Raw genomic sequence first — 22,095 nt, forward strand, 5'->3', positions numbered from 1 at the left:
GTGTTTTGGTTGTGTGTAAGGAAGGCGTCTCGCTGCGATGGCGTCATGCTGTTACAGAGCAGACAAATCTATAGCAATCCAGCTGATACTCTGCCTCACAAGTAAGTTTACAGTTGTCTGTAGGAATGCATTTACAATAACTGTCCCATCCTGACCTGCACCCGTTGGTGGTAATGAGGCTTATCTGTGGTCTGGAAGTCAATGAGCCCGTTTCCATGACCACCAAACTCAGAGAAATCAGATAATTGTAATAATTGTAAATGAATCTATATCCGCTTCAGTAAAATGTATCTGAAAACCCCTGAAGGAGAGAAGGAGACACATGAAGGTAAATCTTACTGTGTGACGTCAGCAGGCAGGAACATGACGCGGTTAGAAGTAAACAACGCTGATGCTGCTTTGGGCTTCAGTAAGTAACGTTAATAAAACCAAGTAGCATTCTGCTGAACAACCATCTTATCAGAGACGTTTACTAAGAAACATCCGGTCTGAGAGCTTTAATTTTCCTTTTTTCCTTTCCATTGTGGAGGAAGAACATGAAGTTAAACGGTGCATGAAAAACAGCGGGAGGGATCCAAGACGTGTTTTTTTAGGCGCGCTTTTCCACAAGGATGGATTTGTTACATTTACGTTGGAGTTTTACTTACATGTTTATCTGTTTGTGTTCAAGATAACTCAAAACGTTTTGGACAGATTTTCATGACATTTTCAGGAATAGTTAGAAATGTGAAAATGAAGAATGGTTCAATTTTGGTGGTGATCCAGATCATCGTTTGGATCCAGGAATTTTTTAAAGGATTTTTTAACATTGTGCTTGGCGGAGGTTTGTGCTCTCAGAGTGCTTTTCTAGTTCCTCTTTAATTCAGAATAAAAATTTTCTATAAACTTACAAAAAAAGACCATATAAACAACTCATCTTAATGCAAATGTCAATTCTGAATTAACTAAGTTCTTATTTTACTTCCAAACTGTTAAATTCCGGCAGGTTTTTGTTGTCTCCATGCTCCAACACATCTGACAGAAACAAATAAATAGGCTCACAAAAAGCTGCTGGATCCATTTGATTTGAAGCTGTGTTGGTGGAGGGAAACAATGAAAAACCTGCTGTAAAAGCGACCCTCGAGGACTGTTTGACACCTCTGGTTTAATTCCTCCATTGTTTAAACTTTATTTCGGCTCTAAGAGAATTCAGATCGTTCTGAGCATGTTCGTTGCCTTGTTCCATCCCGACGTTGGTAGTCTGTTTTCCTTTGCCTTCTCATTTGCTGAACAAATTGAAGTAGTAAACTGGTACTTATTATGTAGGTTTCCATGTTACGACCAAAAAGACGAGAAGCACGAAGGGAACTTTGATTATTTCTGGTAGACGTTGGTACGTTACGTCCATCCTCTGTCCTATCAGAACCCTTCCCAACCTGCCAATCTAAAGAGGAATTAATTAGCGACGCATTTCAATGTAAACTTCCATTCGAAATGATTATTTCCATGTAAATTAGTAGGAGAATACTGTAAATTCAGAATTATTTAATCACAGCCATTGTTCCAAGTTTTTAAGAAAATACTGCATATTTAGGTGAATTAACTGTAAGTAAAGTGGATAACGATGAAGATAACGATGTGTTTTTGCCAGCTCTGACTAAGACAAGACATTGAATTACACATTTCAACAAGATATCATCTTCCCAGCTCACAGTTGTCTTCAGGAGCTGTAGAACACACCAGTGTTCCCATTTGTCCCATAAAAGAAGTTAAGATCCTGACATGACTGATGCGTGGTGAGCTCTTCTTTATGCCTTATATAAGAATAAACGGCCTCCAAAGAGGTTTGTGTCCATTTGCCTCCGAGCTGAAGTAAAACTACACAGAAATGGTGTAAACGTTAAACGATGAAGTAAGATGATACAACAGACAGAACCTGAACTTCTGAGGAGGGAAAACTGTGAAGGTTTTGTCTTTTTGTCGTTTCCCTTTACCAATTCAGTTCAAATGGATCCAGCAGCTTCTTGTCAACATATTTATGAATTTCTGTCAAGTGTGTCGGAGCATGGAGACAACAAAAACCTGCAGGATACCGGCCCTCGAGGAGTTTGACACCTGCGCTCTACATCCTCGGGTAAAACCGAAAAAGATGGAGGACACTCCTATCAGAGCTCACTGGCAGATATCTTTGAAAGGTAAAGTCAAATAATCAAAACTCAATCAAAATCAAATAAAAAATAATGAAATTTGATTATTTAGTTTACAATAAGACGATACAAGTTATGTTTAAGGCTAAACAAAATGTTCTTCCAGAAGGACAGTTGTAAATTTATTGTTCCAAAATCTAGGACAGTGGTGAAACAGAGATGCTTGTCCTTTCGGGGGGTTCAACTGTGGAATAAACTCAGTAATGAGGTAAAAAAAATTACAATTCTTTTTTTCTATTTAAAAAGATGATCTATCAGTTTATTTTTGAGAGATATGCAACTTTATGAATGATTTTTCTTTATAAAAGTCACACATTCTGTATGTAATGCATCTGCTTTGTTATTTGTATAATTATTATTAGGCATTATCAGGCATACAAGCTTTGCTTCTGTCTATTTTGTAAAAATACTTGATTGTTTTTTTGGAAATGGACAAACTGATTGTGACTGATACAAAGAAACCAAAATAAACTAACGAACTAAATGCAGTGCAAAATACTATGAAATATTGATCATCCCCAGGAACAATCCTCAAACCTGGAGGGACGAGGGCTTCTATGATGCTGCCTTAAACCCACTGGAACTTCCTCCCACAATACATCCGAGACCGCTTCAAATCCAAACTAAAAACTCACCTCTTTCGTTCTGCTTTAAACACTTCACTTTTCTTAAAATATGTTATTTTTATATTCTGTATTTTATGTCTTTATGTTTGTTTTTGTGCATTGTAATGTTTGCCTTGTATTTACCTCGTCTTTTACTGTGTACAGCGTATTTTAAAGCGCTATATAAATAAAATGCATTATTATTTTGGTCACAGAAGTTGCTTAATAATAGGTATTAAAAATGAAATATTTTTTATTATGATAGCTAAAAGTACATATTTATCATAACTTGTAAGAAAATGTATCCAATAATAGCATGTAAACAATGAACTATACTTGTCTAGGAGTGGAGATGCTGCACACATCAACTAAAAACTGTACTGAAATACTTTATATTGATTATACTTATATATAGATTTCAACTGTGTCAGAAAAAAACAAGTGTTTTTACAGCTGGTGTGTCCTCTGGGAGTGACAATTTATAACAAATTATCATGGAGAAAACATAAATAATATGATTGCAAAGATGGGTAGAGGTATCTCAGAGGTATCTCAATTATAAGAAGACAGGCAACTTTTATGACACAAAATATCCTCAAAACTATAATTCAATCACTGATCTTATCTCAACTAGATTACTGTCCAGTCGGTTGGTCAAATGCCACAAGAGATCTGTTAGATTACAATATGTACAAAATAGAGCTGCCTGAACGGTACTGAAGTGTGATTTCAGGACAAATATGATCACAATGCATAAGAAACTTAACTGGTTGTTGGTCAAAGACAGACTTTTATATTCACTGACAGTTGTAATTAGAAAATATATCTGTTTTAAAACTACCTGTTCTTTTATTTAATAACCTTACTTTTAGTGGTAGAAATCATGAATATATCACAAGACATGCAAAAAATGGAAGTTTTAGCTTGCCTAAAGCGAAATCAGATGCCATAAAAAGAACTGTTCTGTATAGAGGCATGAAAATGTAATTCACTACCGAAGAACATTAAATTAACTACTGATCTGAAAAAAACTTTAAAATATTATGAAAGGACTTTTTGTCAAAAGTACAGGTATCTATATAAATCACAATTATAAGGGTTTGGTGATGAAAGTAAAATAAATACAAATGTATGTATAACTGAATAAACTAATTATTAATGTGGATAGAGGTGTACTAGAAGATTTGTATTATAGATGATCAAATATATAGATTGATTTCAATTATGAGTAGGCATATTTTGTGCATGAATAGGGTGTGTATTACAGTAAACTGTTTATATGATATGTATTATGGTTAAAGTACTGGATATAACATGAATGGACATGACATGCATGCATTTAGTACGTAAAAATGGATGTAAAGAGAGTATGTAAATAGTTGTATTCCATGATTGAACAGAAATGCTGATGTGCTGTGTAACTTTTAAAAGTTTTTGTTTTTGATGTTATAATTGTGCCGGACCCCAGAAAGAATAGCTGTAGCTTGCTACAGCTAATGGGGATCCTAAATAAACTGAACTACACAGCTCGTCTACATTTAACCGACTAAATTATACTCATTTCATTGCTAACCATATTAAACCTTTGTGTTAAAGCAACAAAGAGTAAATCAAAAGGAATTCCCAGTTTGATATTCCCAGTTCCACCACACACCCCGACCAAAGACCAAAGCTAAGTGTTTGCATGCAGAAAGCAGACAACTGCACCACTGCTTGCTAAAAAGAGGAAAAAACACACATTAAGTCACAATCTATGTGGTTTTCTTTGAGTCACTTCAAAGAGATTATACATGAGTTTTATTCCCTGTGAAGCCTGGAGGGCAGACCGGGATGAAGGCCTGAAAAGGGATCTGAGCGGCGCTGTCTGCTGCCGCCCCATTAAAGGAGCCGCATTCATGCTTATTTCTTGCTCAAAGAGGCGCCAGAGTTTACTCAACAAATATCAAATGGTTTACTGAAAAATGGCCACCATAGTGATTCCCTCTTCAGGTGACTTAGGGGTCGTTTAAGATGTCGTACACACACCTTCCCGTGCAGCTATATTTAAACGCCGTTTTACATGAGCAGCTTTGTGAGCACAGCAGCCGTCCTGTGAGGCTGCCGTCAAATACGTTTGTATTTTCTTCAGTTTTAAGTCGTGTTTTTCTGAAAACAACCTCATTAGCAGAACACTTTTTTTTATTTTAACACGACAGCCTGGAAGCAGAATAAAACCTTTAGATTTCTGTCATCAAAGAGCAAAAACCAGAAGTGTATTCCTGATTTTCCCCTGAAAAGCGACGTCTGGTGAAAATGGGTCGGTGCTTTACACAACCTCCTGGTAGTGCAGCAGCTCTGGGACAAAAGATGTGAAAGCAGCAGCTCTCGTATTCAGCCTCAGGATCCTTAGAAAGAGGCATGAAGGAAATGAATGCTGCTGCCAATCAGTCCTCGCAGTTCAGAGGCTCTTTTTCAAAGCCTGACCTCAGCCTTTCAGCTCTCTGGAGGAGGGGGAGGCGGCCAGTTAGCCAACATATGCACAGCTATCCACAGAAATGCTCCATTTTTCTCATTCACTCATATTTATCTTTATAAAACACAGTTAAAATTTAATATTTACCTAAAAGCAATGAATTAATTTGGAATTAACATATTCTCCTGCAAGATTACATGAAAATAATAATTCTGAATGAAGGTTTACATGAAATACGTCCTTACTTAATTCCTCTTTGGAGCGGCGGGTTGGGAAGGGTTCTGATTGGACAGAGGGTGCACGTGACGCATGACGTATACCGGAAATAAACAAAGTTGGCTCCCTGCTTCTCGTCTTTTCAGGCGTAACTTGTAAAAACTACATAATAAGTACCAGTTTCACCGCTATTTTTATTATGAATGTGAAGTAGCAGCTCAACACCAGCATACTACTTCACTTTCTGCAGCAACTGAGAAGGAGAAGAAAGATAGACCACCGAACACGGGAGGCAAAACAACGCGCGTCATCGGGACAGGACAAGGTAACGAGCATGCTCAGAACAACCAGAATTAACTTAGAGAGGAATGAAGGTTTACATGACAGAGGAATTAAATAGTTCAGAATTAAAATGTGAATAAACCAGACACTTACATCGGAGTTAAGTTTAATTCAAAATAGAAATTTGCATCAGGAATCAAGTGTTTACATGGTCGTTTTTCAAAAGTTTAAAGTGGAATTAATTTTTTTTGGGAATTAAACAGGAATTAAAACTCCCATGTAAACGTAGTAAATTATGTCACTTCTTCTTCCCGGAAAAAAACAAACAAAAACTGTACAGAAAATTGTATATAATGAGGGACTGCTTATTTTGTCAACACTCTCCTAATTATAATTGATGATGGGCATGTTTGGCTAGGAAACGAGATCTTTCATAACTCCTAATGGAAAACACTTTTATTTAGGGTCAAATGTTTGTTTCTTAAATGCTCACATAGACATTCGACGTTCCAGGAACGTAGCCTGATGATTGTTCTGGTCTTTACTGAAGAAGTGTATCCAACAGGGAGAGGAGAAAAATTCCTGCAACCATGACAACATCGTATTTCATACAAATCACATGTTTCTGAACAGCAATTTGAATTTTAAAGCTTTAACAGTAACCTCTGATACCTGCAGCTACACTTAGCCTCTTCATCAGGATCAGCAGATCTTTTCCTTATCTAGGAAACAGCAATGCTAACATGTAGCACGGCGACATGACAAGGAAAAACTACCAAGCATTTACATCCAAACCAAACAGTTTCAATGCCAAGCAGATGGATGGGAATGTAAGAAAGACATGAGCGCATCACAGTCCAGTTACAGCTTCTGATAATTTCTCCAGACAAACAAGGCATCAATATGAAAGAAGAGACTCTGCTGGCTACAGAGACGTCTGTCTCATCTCTGTGGGACAGAAACTCTGGAAGACGTCTGTCTCGTCTCTGTGGGACAGAAACTCTGGAAGACGTCTGTCTCGTCTCTGTGGGACAGAAACTCTGGAAGACGTCTGTCTCGTCTCTGTGGGACAGAAACTCTGGAAGACATCTGTCTCGTCTCTGTGGGACAGAAACTCTGGAAGACGTCTGTCTCGTCTCTGTGGAACAGAAACTCTGGAAGCTAGCAGCCAGAAACAGAAATTATGTCTTACTTTCACTGTTTTATGATAAAATAAAAACATATTCTAGCTCTAAAACACTGCAAATGTGTCTCCTGTGACTCTGCCTTTGTTTGAAATGAATCATGGAGGTCCTGCTGGTTTCCATGGAGATGAAGGAGGTTTTATACTGAAGTATTTTCTCTTCCTATCATAAACTATTTTGGGTTTCACGTCTTTCTGGATCCTCATGGTGTCTATTAAGTGAATTTATGGTCTATTCCTGGATTCTCCTGACAGATCAGGCGTCAACTGGAGAGAAAAAACAAACAGCTCTGGTATTGTAGCCCAGACAGGCCCATTCATGATGATCCACACAACAAATACTTGAACTCGCATCAAATGTAAATCCCAGTTGTTCAGTTGGCTGAACATGTTAAAGATTTCCAGAAAATGTAATTAGTTAATGAAGATTCATCCTGCTTTGCATTTGATGGAAGAAGAAAATTAAAATACAAAAATATGAGAAATGATGGATCAGATGAAAACTGTACAGAAACCGTGTAAGTAGCTGTGTTTTCGTTACGCCTAGAATTACACAAAACCTAAAACTTGCAATCAAAAGAAGCTAATTGGAAGTTTTTATACTCTCATGAGATGGTTTTTCAGACATTTTGATATCAAAGAATATATTGCAAAGTGTAATGGAAACACTTTTTCTGACCTGCGCATCCCCAGGCGTGACGTAGGGGTTTATGTGACTAGTCTGGTAAAGACGGAGTGATATGGAGCAAACAGCAACGAAATGCGATGAATTACAACAAATTAAAAAAGGGAAATGAGGAAGAAGGGTTTCCAAAAACCATAGCAAAGATCCAGAACTATTGAATTCACCGATGGAGACAAACAGCTGCATTAGCACAACACACTAAATAAACAATTTTTTAACGTATTTCATTTCTCTTTTCTACACAGACGCTGCTTCTGACATGTTTTCACCCAGCAGTATCAAACCATCTGCCCACAATCAATAACTTAATGAAGAAAATCTGAAATCTGCTGATTCACTGTTAATATTGATGAATGATGGTAAAAAATCATCTTCCCACTTTCAATAAGATGATTAGGTTCAAGAAAAGCTTTCGTGTGACTGGTCAACACAACCAGTTAACCAGTTAGCCACCTGCTGGACACTCACTGACATCATCATCTAGGATGTAAGCAGACAAACTAAGGTGGTGATAAAGACAGCGGTTTTAATTTTATCACTTTATCTTACCTTGGTCAACAGCTAGCACGTTTACAACTAACTGCTAGCATGTTCGCTGCTAACTCAGCATGTTCACAGCTAACTATTAGGATGTTCACTAACGAGTTTCCATTACTAGATTTAATGGATCTCTAATCCTCGGTGATGTGAAAGTAGGGCGATTAATCTGGTTTTAATCTCAACTACGATCTGGGTTTCCAACGATGATAAAAATAAAAGGGTGTGATTATTTCTCTCTCTGCAGTTTCCTCTCCTGCTGTCTTCAGCTGCTAACCGAGCGTCTCTGGCGTTGCAGCGCTGTGCTTTAAACTCCTCCCACAGCCGCTTTAATTTCATTCAGACACTGTTGCCAACTTGGAGACTTTCTCCCTAAATCTGGCGACTTTTTTTGTTAAAAGCGACAAATCTAGCAACTTTTACTGGAGTTATTAGAGACTTTTCTGGTGTTTTGGCGACTGACTTGAAGGCTCATATTGTTCTGCAGTTACTGTAAGGAAGGAGCAGCGGGAGCCTCTCCCGTCCTAAAGCACTCCCAGGCGGCCAGTCTCAGTCGGCTCCGGCTGCAGGTCCATGTAGAATAACTGCAGTAGGTTGTGGAAGTTCACCTAAACATAGTTTATACCATTGTCAGCGACAACTGGCTGCATTATTTTCCTATACATAGTTCGGCCAGTTAAATACTGTAATATCCCTCCGTTACGGGGCGTTACCATAGCAACGCGTTAACCAGCTGGTTTAGATCAGCCGTCTTTTAACAGGTGGATGAGAGAAACGCGCTGCAGCCTGACAGCGGTTGTTTGGCGTAAAACGTACATCCAGGCCAACGTAAAATAGTTCCTATATAAGCGGTAAAAGCAGATTAAACAACTCGGAACCGTGCATTAGACGGTTATAATGCACGACACGGAGTCCAGAACACCACGACGCGCAGTGTTGTTTATAAATACTGAATAATTGTGGTAAATAATCAAGATCTCTATTTCAGTCAAAATAATTGTGATTATAATTTTTTTCACGATCGAGCAGCCCTATGTGGAAGCAGAGCACCTTACCAAAGCTTCGACCATCATCATCATCACCGACTGCAGCCAGTGAAGGTGATGATATGGCAAACATGTCCATCATCTTAAACATGGCAGATATATATATATATATATATATATATATATTCTTTTTTAATCATCCAGTTTCCCTGCGCCTCCTCTCTGTTTCTCATCGGTTCTGACAGATAGCTGGTTCCACTGGTACAGAACCAGAAGGGGTTGAAAGTATCTGATTGGTTGAGCCTGATGCCAGTTAAGACCAGTACCAGTGAGGCGCAGATCCAAGTGTTTCATGGGTCGGTGGTTCGGAAAGTTCTTTACTCAGGTAGAGAGACCACAGAGAAAGGGGAAGTGTATGAGAAATGAGCCAACTGGTTCAGACTGGAGTTTTATGGACCAGTCAGACCCATAAATAAAACTGGCAACTCTTTTTAGCCTACTGGGAAACTGCCCAGTCGGCCTGATGGCCAGTCTGTACCTGATCTGATGACTGATTGCGGTGTTTATCATCAACATCGGTGGATGGAAAATTTACCTGCATCTCTGTTACAACACCTGGAAAACTGCTCAGGTTCACCGTTTCCTTGTCAGACATTTTACCCATAAACTGCGCTGCGATCTTCTGGTTTTCACTGGATGTAATGTGGTTTTCTTTCAGGAGGAGATCACTTAAATGTTCTGCTGTGCTCCAGGTTAATTTACTCTGACACAGTAACGCATATATTTACTCTGACACCTCTGTGCTCCTCTCATATGTCTCAGATTTCTGTAAAGACCAAGATTAGAGTCCATCATGTAGTTATGAAGATACATTTCCTTTTATATTGGTAATTTCAGACAGACAGAAGGCAGTAAAATCAGACCTTGTTGAGAAGAGGTGAAACTAAAATCATCCTGTCATCAGTCAAACATCATCGTGGATAAACTGATCAAAGACAACTGGTAAAAAACAACGTCCTCTCCTCTTTTCAGCTCTTATAAACTGGAATATAAAGCTGCTGTTGGAGAAGCACGTCGTCCCTCTTCTACAAATTTTCACCAGTGTCTGAACTCAGCTTCAGCAGCTGATACTGAACTCTAACAGTCATCTGGATCTTGAGACAGTTCTGGTATGTAGGGATCCACCGATCCACTTTTTAGAAGTTCCAATCCGATACCGATATCTGAACTTTGAATGTCTGCCGATACCGATATTTGCCGATACCAAATTCTGTTTATGTGAACATTATTGTGACTATGGTTATTATTGCTGTTATAACTGTGTTAAGATTTCATTAGATTGTAATAAATGACCCATCCTTTCTGAAATTACCTCACCAATATAAATATAATAACATTACAGATCTAACAATTTCAACAAGTTTTATTCTGATTTGGCACATTTTACCTAAACACAACTATAAATGTGTGGTCTATAAATGTTGTTGTATTGGTACACTTTTAATAATACTGAGTACGAGTACACACTCTTGGTATTGAGCGCATCCTTACTGGTATGCACTCTGAATAATTGCATGTGAAGAGCCTGACTTCCTGCACACTGCACATTTATGTATTCAGATTACTTATAGTTTATATATTCTGTTTACTGTTTATGTTAAGTATGCTCCTCTTTTATACTTTAAACATTTATGGCATGCAATGTGGTTGGTGAAGTAAGAATTTCATTGCACAGGGAAACCCATTTCCTTACTGTGCATATGATAAATAAACGCTTTGGATCTTGAAAAGCAATTAGGGAAGCAGTCTGCCCGTCATCCTCAGACGAGCACAGAGCGGATTCAAAAGCCTATTTCAGTCCAAGCATGACGTTTCCCTCACCGAGCCCTTGAGAATCGTTGGTGTGGTAAAGTTATCAGACTGAAACGACGCTCGACATGCAGAAAATCTGCTTTAAAATCAGAAAATCTACGACAAGACAGAGATTCGACCTCTTCCTGGCACAGCCATGCTTCAACAGGAAGATGTTTTCACTCTGCTGGGAGTGTTTAAAATGACTACAAGTCCTGGAATTTCACCAAGACTGCTGCAAAAATCTGATCCTGTGGAGCGTAGCAACGATGGCACAGACACCCAGCATTAAACCGGCTCCGGGGCCATAACTTGTAAAGGAAGTAGGAATATCAATAAGCCCAAACCCAAATGCTTTTAGTCCTGGAAACATGGAGAAAATAATGTCTTGTATTTATTACTGCAACATAAACACACTGCCGTCATTATTTAATAAAATTAAAAAAGAGGTTTCTTAAACTGTCATTAAGTTTACCTGCACAGTTGAATTTATCTACAGTAGTTTCTGTAACTAAACCGGTTAATTAGACCACGTTAACTAACCCGGCACCATGTCTACTGAGACAGCCTGTGATCTGCTACGGCCTGCCGACATGGACAGCAGCACGGACACCTGGACTGATGTCCTTAGAGACAGACATCCACCGTTACTGATGAGGATCTTATCTGTTCATTTCTCAGAGTAATTCATATGAGGCATCAGAAAATTAATGTAAAGTCTGCGTCATCCGACAGAAGCTGGTTTTATTAACTGTTAATCCACACTGACATATTAAACCCTGATCTAATCATAAGATATGAAATAAACTTAATTTTCTTATGAATTAGTTACTGAACAGTTTTCTTGCAGCTTGTCTTTAGGCTGCAGGACAATGTGCACGGGTTGTTATTTCTTCCGCCAAGGGGGTTATGTTTTTGTCAGAGTCTGTTTGTCTGTTAGCAACATTACTGAAATAGTTAAGGATGGATTTGGATGAAATCTTCGGGGGGTGTCACGAGGAACAAATGATGAAATTTTGGTGGCAATCCGGAGGAGATCCTGGTTTTTAAATAAAAAGTACAAAGCAGACGCCGCGCTTCTGACGACCACATCATCGTATGCAGTTAGCGTGTGCGTAATGCGCATAGCTTTGGCTATGATTGGCCGATCGGGACGACCGACCCCTCTTTCTAATCGTGTGATATGGTAGAATCACGATGATGTCATCATGTTTACATAAATACGACCAATCGCCACCGACAAAGCAGGAAATGTTTGTGACGCTGAATGACTGACACCTGTTGTTGTCCAATCAAACTGCTGTTACCGGGCAGAAAATGGTGATTTTGTCCACCTAACTACTCCCGAAGCACCATGGGAAACGTAGTCGCTTTACTGAATGCAGTTTTATGTCGGTGGATTAAAGTTCTGGAGGCAAAACAGCAAAGGAAAGACAGAATATGTAATGATGTTTTTCACACGTGATGCATAAATTCAGCTTCTTATGACTCTGGTTGAGTGAATCTTGGTCACAGCGACATTAAACTGGTATGACTGGAATCTGTGGGATGTGTGCTTTCAGTAAAGGTGCTGTTTGTTCGTTTCCATGCTGCTGGGTGGACACGAGGGTCCAATATCTTTGTTTAGGTATTTCTGCAGACTTTGCTTACTTGGTGTTTTAATTACCTCCGCCAAGGAGGTTCTGTTTTCACCGGAGTTTGTTTGTTTGGTTGTCTGTTAGCAACATTATTCAAAAGGTTATAAATGGATTTTGATGACATTTTCAGGATATGTTGGGGGTCTCATAAGGAACAAATTCTTACATCTTGGTGGAGATCCAGAAGAGATCCTGGATTCTAGATCACTTTGAAGCTATGTTGGGTGCTATGTCTGTGCTCTCTGAGTGCTTTTTTTAGTTATTAATTAATTTACTCAGCAACATACAGGCCCTTATGTTTGAGCCCAGTAACTAACAGAACCTGCTCTGTGGCATTCAGTTTTACAGGAAAATAGTTTCATATAATTTAGTGTAGAACTGATTACTGATAAAACAGAATTGGTTGTATTTTCTCCCCTTTTTTCTACACATCAATGTGTAAATTCCTCCTCTGCTGTCTGGGTCTGGAGAGAAATTTGCTAAAAAAAAACTATATTGCTTATAATAACCTAAATAACAACAAAAGTCTGTGTCTAATGATCAAATGACAATCCTAACCTAGTAAATTAAGTTGCTGAGAGAGTTGCACTAAGTTTAATGTGGCTATCTATTGCATTTGTCTTTTTATATGCATTTGGTTTGATATCATACCAAGAGCCACGAACCATTTTATTAAGTTCTCTTCGGACATTTACACCTTTTCCAGGAGGACCTGAACAGACCTGCATTTGCCCTTTTGTAGAACTTCTTCCAGCTAAAATACACTCAGATATGAAGGTTCTCTCTGGAGGCGTCTCGCTCCATCCTGAAAGACTACATCTACACTTTTCTCTTTTAGAAAACAGTTTAAAACACTTTTATTAGAACAAATGTTACCGGTAAAGTGCCTGTGGTATGTAAACATTACATATTCAAATCAATAGGTTTTATTTTTATGTCTGCTTGTTGGTGGTGATTTAGGGGAAGTGGCTTTATAAGACCTGTTTGGTCTTAACTATGTTCACCTCGATTATTGTTATGAGAAACTCCCTGATGTGTAAATAAAGAAATATCAAATAAATAAAAAAGTTTGGCACCGGTGCAACCAATGCTAAGTCCGTCTGGAGCCCCGCTACAGGTACATGGGAGCAGGAGGCTTTACGGTGGAGGTGGAGATGTAAAGGAACACACAGGCTGAATGAGGTTGCAGGAATCAGCAGACGCTGCAACATTCACACATCATGTCACAGCTGATGTTCTGGAGACGCTACAAGCAGAACGTGAGGGATAATCTCTACAGTAAACCTGTTGGGGGCTTTATTGTTCACATCTTTACGTAGGTGCAGAAAATTCACAGATAGGACGGTGGCTTCATGTTTCCTGAACGCTTATTCCATCATGTGATGATCTGGTTGTAAAATCAGGATTTTATTACGAAAAAACAAGTCTGGAAGTACTCAGAGTGAGCACAGGATTCCACGTAGTCTTTTAATTTATCATGTCTGCATGCTTCCTTCATTTGGTAAGAAATAAACAAAAAGATATGTAAAGTTATATGTTTTTTTTTACAACCACAACCAGTTGCTTATACTGGGTTATAAACAGGCAGGAACTGGACTGAAACTGTGGAGAGCAATCATACTGGATGTGCGGAGAAGAGAAATAATCTCCAGCAGCATTATCGACACCTGATTCTCAAATTAAATGGAATTCAGACATTTTTAATGACATTATTTACACCTGCTTGACGCCCAGTCATGTGTAATAACAACGTCCTGAAGAAATAAAACCACGTCGCTGAGCAGGCTGGCACCGCTGTGGTTTCACACCAGTTCAGAGCAGACGCTCGGTGAGACCTTCTCACCACCACCTGGTTCATAACCAAAGCAAACTTTACGTCTCAGGAGGTCTGTCAACATCGTGACACCGGTTCCATCAACTCCTCCGTCTTTCTGCATCCTGGACATTTCTGTCCACACACACAGTTTTCTGCATTAAGCTGTCAAACATGAAGAGATTTCTCCGAACAACCAGAGAAGGTTTCAGCCGAACCACAGGAAAGGCCTCGGTCTGGCAACAGAATATTAACTCGCATGATGGAGAGCAAGAGGAACAAAAAGGGACAAAGTCCGCCCAACATGAGCAGAGAGGAAAGCATGATGAGCAGGACTTTCATGCGCTTTGTCGTCTACCTTTAGCATGTTTTTAACATGTTTTAACGTGTGTCATTTTACAACACATGCAGAAATATATTTACCACGTATAACCGCTCCAATACGTGCTCTAGACTTTGCTGAAACATGACCACAGGCGTGCAGCGCTGAATAACTTGATGTTTAGGTCAGCGAACACGCCATCCTTAGGATACACCTGGCACTTTCCCAGATGAGTCGCCAAAAGCAAAAAGGTCACTTTTCTGACTCCTGCCAGTTCTCATCTGATGAAAAAAATGTCGATGCAGCAACAAGACAATGACATATTTATCTAGAGCTGAGTGGATGGGTTTCCTCCCGGTCTGAAGACATCAGAGTCTAACACATCGGCCCTTTCATGAAACTGAGCGAACACGAAACCTGGAAGAGACGCGTTACAGCCCTCCTGCTGCCGCATCCAGCTGAACCACGCCGACGTTACACACAGCGAGCTTACCTTCCTGCAACTTGACACGGAAAATTCCCATCTCCTCATTTGCTGCTCACACATCAGAGAAAATTCTAGATGCAATCAAAGACCGGCAAGCCTCCTGGCTGTCTTCCTCACTTTCTTCTTTAACCCTTTAAACTCCAACAGACTGCTGGAGCCCCAAGGCGCGATCATTTATATCATCAAGTCTCCCAGGAGCGGCAGTGTGCAACGCTGTGATGGATATCTGACTCTCTATATGATCGACAGAAGGTTTTCCAGCGTTTCTATCCGTCCAGGAGGCTTACAATCCAGACACAACATGTGGTGTTTATTCAGAGACTCTGGATCAGTGTTTTTCAACCACTGTGCCGTGAGAGATCATCAGGTGTGCCATGAGAAATTATCCAATTTCACCTGATTTGTCCAAAGAGGCCCAGGTGAAAGATAATAAAATTCCTTTTTATAGTGTTTATCTCATTTCCATTACGAGATGCTTTGACAAGATGACTTCATATTAATAATATAGGCTTTTAAAATAAAAAACATTTTGGTTTGTGGTGTGCCTTGTGAGTTGTCAGTGGAAAAAAAAAGTGTCCCCTTGGTTCAAAGGTTGAAAAACACTGCTCTAGATGGTAAATCCACCCTGTATAAAAACACCTGTATTTATCACATATTCATCATAAAAAAAAAGCTCTGAAACACTAAGAGACTTCCATTTTAACCTGGAAATGACTTTTCGTCAAACTTTCAATCAATCAGAGAGCTTAAATAACAGTGATGTCCAATCAGGAGCAGCCAAAGATCAACTAGCGATGAGAAACGCAGGAAAATAATGATCCTCTATGGCTGGAATAAAGCCAAGAAGAGGTTTGTGATGCAGCTGTGGTGGAGGTGCTTTAGTGAGGATAGCAGGTAGATAGTAGCAGGAAGACGTGTGGAAATTATGAAAAGTGAAAATGTGTAAATAGTTTCTGTTGTGTGCAGATGGAAAAAAAAGACTTGTTCACTGTTGTTCTGTGTGTTGATTCTACCAAAGTTGTTTTTGTTTAGTTTTTACGGCACTGTATCTATTAGGGGTGGAAAAATCAAATCGAAAAATCCAATATCAGGATTTTTTCCTTCACAATTTTAAAATTGATTTTTTTTTTTTGTTAAAAAAAATCTTTTTTTGAATAAATAAAAATGATCCATTATAAAAAATTTTATGGTAATTTTCATTGTTTTGTTTTTTTTTATCAAACTTGTCTTCTTGGGCGTTGTAGTAGCAGAATGATGTTCTGGCTACTGGGTTGTTTTTTCCTCATTGAAATCAAGAAAAATGACAAGCAATAAACATTTAAACATTTTTTTTTGTTTTTAATCTACAAAAATCAGCAATATCGAGTAAATTGTGAGAATTGCAATTTAAATTGAATCGGCACCCAAAAAAATTGGAATCGATTCGGGGTTAAAGCATATCGTCACAGATCTAATATCTATCGATACATGCATTTTACAAAATTTTAGCCTCATCATCAGAAAACTGAGACTGTCCTGAAAAGAATAATGTCTCTTCAATGGGATTTTTCAATGTCTCTTCAAAGGTTAAATAAAAATATAAAACTCAAAACAAAAATAGGGCCGAAAAAAATGTCTTTTAAGGGCTAGATCTCGATGTTTTAAACAACCTTTCGAAAGAAACGACACCTAAACGAATGTGTATTTCAGTGGTTGGTGCAAAACAACGGAACGCACTTAAAAGCGATTTTAAAAGTTGCTCAAATCCTTCTTAATTTAAATTTAAATATAAAGAGTACATACTAAAACTGTATGCAAATAACTAATAAAATAAATAGAAAAAGGGGATTTCATACCCGTGTTTCGTTCTTAGTGTTTACCATAGACGACGTCATCCAGTTGGTTTACTTTGAAATGAGGATGGGGTCGGGCTAATAAGATTAATTCTTCTTCCTACTCCGATTTTCTTTTCTTTTTTACATGAAACGTACTAAATGGTTGTGTAGTAATTGTTGCAACTCTGGAGTATTTTCTCTTGTTGTTTTTTGGATTTGCCAATATATTATGGAAAAGAAAAGAATAAAAATGTTGAAATGAAATTAAATGTATGTTGTATCCACCTGACACATCTATCACAGGTAAATTCAGATTTTAATGACTGTTATAAATGGGGCTGTGACGATATGCTTTTGTCCCAAATTGATTACGTTTTTTTGGGTGCCGATTCGATTTAAATTGCGATTCTCAAAATTCTTCAATATAGCGGATTTTCATAGATTAAAAACAAACAAAAGAAAAAATTATAAAACTTTTTTTTTGCTAGTAATTTTCCTTGATTTCAGTTAGGATAAAAAAAAAAACACAGTAGCCAGCCCATCAATCTGCTGCTATACGCCCAAGAAGACAAGTAACGAGATCTATAAAACCAATTAAAATGACAATTTTTTTTTTTTTTTTAGTAGATTCATTTTATTTCATTGAAAAAAAAAATTTTTTTTAAACAAAACAAAACAAAAAAAAAAACAAAAAAAACAAAAAATCCATTTTAAAATTGTGAAACAAAAACTCCCGATTTGGGATTTTTCGATTCGATTTTCCCACCCCCAGTAATGAACACGATTTTTACCAAACAAAAGGTGCAACTTGCAGCATGGAGGACTTTTCTTCAGAAATTATCCTCAGAAAGTTTCCATAAACTCACCAAACTCACAATAATACCATGCATTTTTGCAACATTTGCAGTAATTTTGTGTTTTCCTTTGAGCCAAGGGGGGGGGGGGGGGGGGGGGGGTGCATTTAGAGCATAATTATTTCCTTTTGCACATCTGCATTATTACAACACACATGAAACATCTGGACACAGCTGGCTCACGTGCAGGCCCTTCTTACCTAAAAGCTTCTTCACCTCCTCCACACTCATGTATATGTTGACACTGGGGTTGTTGTTGTTGACTGAAGGGCTGCCAGGGTTGGCAATGCAGCCTGCGCCTTCCAGCAACAGGAGGACGAAGAAGGAGAAGCCTCCGAGTCTCCACAGCGGCGGCCAACCTCGGGACTCAGACGGGCTGCCAGAGCCGCGGGTCAACCCCAACATAGTGGTCGTCTGGCTCGCTGTTGTACTCGCTGTTCACCGGTTGCAGGCTTCTTTCTCATCCGTATCTGAAGTTAATCCCGGGAGGCAGCATTACTCGTTCCTTTACAACTCGCTTCTCCACAACTCCACTTTTTGTCCTGCTAGCAGGAGCAGGCTAAGTTAGCCGCTAAGTTAGCCGCGGCAGGCTAAGCCAAGTTAGCAGCTAAGTTAGCCGCGGCAGGCTAAGCCAAGTTAGCAGCTAAGTTAGCCGCGGCAGGCTAAGCTAAGTTAGCAGCTAAGTTAGCCGCAACAGGCTAACTTCAGTCCAGACCGCCGCTGCGACGCGATTCACGACGTTTTCCTGCCAAAACACGCTGATTTAAACAAAAAGAAACAAAACGAGCACAAAGAGAAGCTAAAACATAAACTCCTCTCCCTCCATGGTCTGTCCTCCCGTCTCTTTTTCTTCTCTATCTCAGTTTTCAGTCGGGACATGGAAAAGAGGGAGGGGGGCAGCTGGGACGCTCTCCGATCCCACCATAGAAGTGGAATGATGCATTTAGGTGCTGTCGGACATTATTCCAAATCATTGGACAAAGTTCAAGAAGCGCTGTTGTGTGAAGACACTTGCGTTAAACCACATTTTAACTTGATTTACAGTATATGGTGTAAAATTATGGAATAATCTTTATGTGGAACTCAAACAATGTAAAAAAATAAATTTAAAAAAAAAAGCGAAGAAAAAATTCAAAGTTGTTTCAAAAATATAAATTAAAATGTAAACCAATACGATAAATAGGTACATAAAGATATACTTTTAGTAAACATTATTATATATACTTATTATAAATAAGTAAATGCACGTGTGGAGGTATGAACAACTGCTAGTATATATACAGGCGTATGATGTGTGTATGTACATAAATATAGATGCATGTATTTAGGAGAGTATAAATATATAGATAGGTGTATGATCACCTAAAGAGGTATATATATCATTGCTTTATCTCTGTGAGTATATGTAGACATGTGTATGTATGTATATATGCGGATGTGTACATGAGTATGTATGTGTACATGTCTATATGTATTATTTCTTTGTATTTAGTTATTTCTTTTTCATAAGAAAGAAAAGAAAAATGACAATTAATGGATAATTTTGACAACTGCAAATAAACACTGTTTCATCCTGCTCCTTTGCGGACTCTGTTGTTACTTTTTTAACCTGTTGATTAAATTATGTTATTTTGTCCAAAATAAATAAATATCTATCTGAAAATGTATCTCCACGAAGTATTCTGTTATCTTATAACTGTGGAACACAAAGACCATTTACAATCTTGACCTTAATTTCCCGAAGAAACTTACAAATTCCTATAGTCATTAAATGCAACACCCAAACTAAATCTGAAGAGAGCAAAATAATTAGGACTTTTTTTTTTTAAAGTTATAAAATATGAATTATGGCTTAATGTAGAGCACCGGGTATGGACGTTTCTGTTGACAGGTATTGATTTATCTTATTTCAAACACGTAGTATGTAATCTGCTTCCTTGAACGCAGTGTTACATAGGTAAACTATGGTGAAGTACGCAGAGATGGGTTAAAGAGATTGATTTTTTCCTCTTATTTTCTCGTAGATAATTAAAAAAAAGGGGCAAACTCACCATTTTTTTAAACCATGCTACACCTGCACCATGCTTCAGGATTAATTAAAATAGCTGCCCAGGACTGGAGCCTGAACCTTCAAGCCTGTGCTTTTCATTGTCTTACCCAGTTATTAAACATTTACACAGTCATAATGAGAAGTTCAAACCTGGACCAAGCTTAAAAGAGTCCCACTTGTATCTTAAAATGTCTTAAAAATGGTAGCTTTTGGTTGATTCCTTTGCACACTGTGGGACATACCCAGGGCCGGATTAAAAGTGCACAGGCCCCTGGGCCCAGAGCGTTCCAGGGGCCCCCTTCCCCACCGCAACATTGTGAAAATTGTGAATGATAAACTGTGAAAGAACATTTCGAACATCTCTCAGCCAGTGGTACCAGTAGCAATACACTAGACACTGGGATGTAACTATCTGGCTTTTACATACATGTTGTTTTATGTCCAAACTGCTGGTGTTTGCCCCACATGGGCCCCAAGTGGGCATGGGCCCCTGGGTCTGCGCCCACTGTGCTCATGAAAAACACAACAGAGTTGATATGAAATATGTGAACGAAAACCACCACAAAATCCAAAATATTTTAACATTTTTATTATTAAAATATTCACCTACAAAAGGGGCCTATATAAACACTATTTACAGGATAGCGAGCAGTGATGCCTGCTAAGACAGAGTAAAATATTTTACACAGAAAACACTGATGGGGATCAGTCTATGGGCTGTGGGGACGACGTGTATTTCCAGTTGACTTCATAAGGAGACGGCGTGGGTGTTAAAAGGAAGAAATCAGGACTTAACACTCTCCAGTTATTTCCCTGAGGGACAAACCTGCAGCAGATCCACAGAAACCTCTCTCCTGATGTGTCAGCGTGGACGTGGACGTGAGGTATATAAGGTCTCGTAAGCTGCTTACATGTAGCGTTTGCATATTTTATGTGTTTGCATGAAAAGTTAAACTTTAAAAATGATGCTGTGATTCAAAGGTTTTCACTTTGTTTCTGACACGTTACAGTGGGCTCTGACAGGCTTTCTCAGCACAAAAATGACCATAATCGCATACTTCAAGTCAATTATTTACACCAAAAACGGAAGTTAGGAGGTTTTTCACATGACAGCGACGACGTCCCTTTCATCAGCATCCAGATGCTCTGGAAGAAAAAGAAAAAGAAATAAATCTTTTATTTTGAGGCTGATTTATTAAAATCTTGATTCTTTAGTCTTTTGAAGAAGACAAACCTCTATTGATGTCTGTTTGTTCTTCTGGCTGTTGGGGCAGAGAAGTCAGCGCGTGAGAAGAAATGCATTATTTTATCTGCTGAAATCAGCTTCATCAGAGTACAAACAGATAGTTTAACCTACTCGGAAGTTTCTTAGAAGGTGCCGGCTCACAAACCTCCCGATAACAAACGTCCTGCTGTACTTTATACGTCCTTTTATACCTTCAAACATGAAAAGTACTTTGTTAGTTTTTCACACAGTTAAACAGGAAAATACTTTGTTTCCAAATGTTGGGATGCTGAGTAAAATGTAAATAAAGTCAATAAAATGATTTATAAATCTCATCAGGTCATATTTTATTCCCAGCATGTCTTCTGCTTCCATGAAGCTCCAGATGTTTTGTACTGGTTATAACATCTGGACTGCAGCAGACCAGTTCTCCTGTTCCACCATGCTGCTGTGATGATGCAGGATGTGGTCCAGCATGGTGGAACCTGCAAGGTCTTCCCTGAACGGACGTTGTCTGGATGGGAGCAGATGTTTCAGCATTGATGGAGCTTCCCAGATGTGGAAGCTGCCCACGCCATCGGCACTAATGCAACCCCATCCCATCAGAGATGCAGGCTGATAACAAGCTGGATGCTCCCTCTCCTCTTTAGTCTGCAGGACACGCCGTCCATGCTGTCCACAAACTATTCCACATCTTCATCCAGGTTTCCACTCAGAACATTTTAAATGAGCTTTGGTCCAGAGAAGACGGCGTGTTTCTGGATCCTCTTCACATATGATGGAGCTTTAACCTGCAGGTGTGGATTTCAGGATGAACTGTGGGATTTCTGGAATCTTCCTGAGTCCATGCACTGGTTTCCAGTAGAGAATCATGTCTGGTTTGGTAGTGATGCTCCAGGACCCCAAGATC

General features: G+C 38.8%; 2 protein-coding genes across 5 annotated transcripts in view; both read right to left on the reverse strand.

Moving 5' to 3' along the window:
• The window catches only part of ryk (receptor like tyrosine kinase), a 64,119-nt gene extending 45,300 nt beyond the window's left edge, over positions 1-18,819 (reverse strand). For all 4 annotated transcript variants that reach the window (XM_079244485.1, XM_079244486.1, XM_079244487.1 and 1 more), the window contains exon 1: positions 18,111-18,819. In XM_079244485.1, the coding sequence (XP_079100611.1) occupies positions 18,111-18,315 (205 nt within the window). In that variant the 5' untranslated portion in view covers positions 18,316-18,819. The remainder of the gene's footprint in view (positions 1-18,110) is intronic.
• A 1,869-nt stretch (positions 18,820-20,688) lies between these two features.
• sned1 (sushi, nidogen and EGF-like domains 1) overlaps positions 20,689-22,095 on the reverse strand; it is a 47,876-nt gene continuing 46,469 nt past the window's right edge. Inside the window, exons 29-31 of the mRNA XM_079245311.1 lie at positions 21,318-21,397; positions 21,195-21,222; positions 20,689-21,106 (exon numbers count right to left, since the gene is read on the reverse strand). Of these exons, the coding sequence (XP_079101437.1) occupies positions 21,197-21,222; positions 21,318-21,397 (106 nt within the window). The 3' untranslated portion in view covers positions 20,689-21,106; positions 21,195-21,196. The remainder of the gene's footprint in view (positions 21,107-21,194; positions 21,223-21,317; positions 21,398-22,095) is intronic.

Source organism: Telmatherina bonti (assembly GCF_933228915.1).
Source record: "Telmatherina bonti genome assembly, chromosome: 8".
Lineage (NCBI taxonomy): Eukaryota > Metazoa > Chordata > Actinopteri > Atheriniformes > Telmatherinidae > Telmatherina > Telmatherina bonti.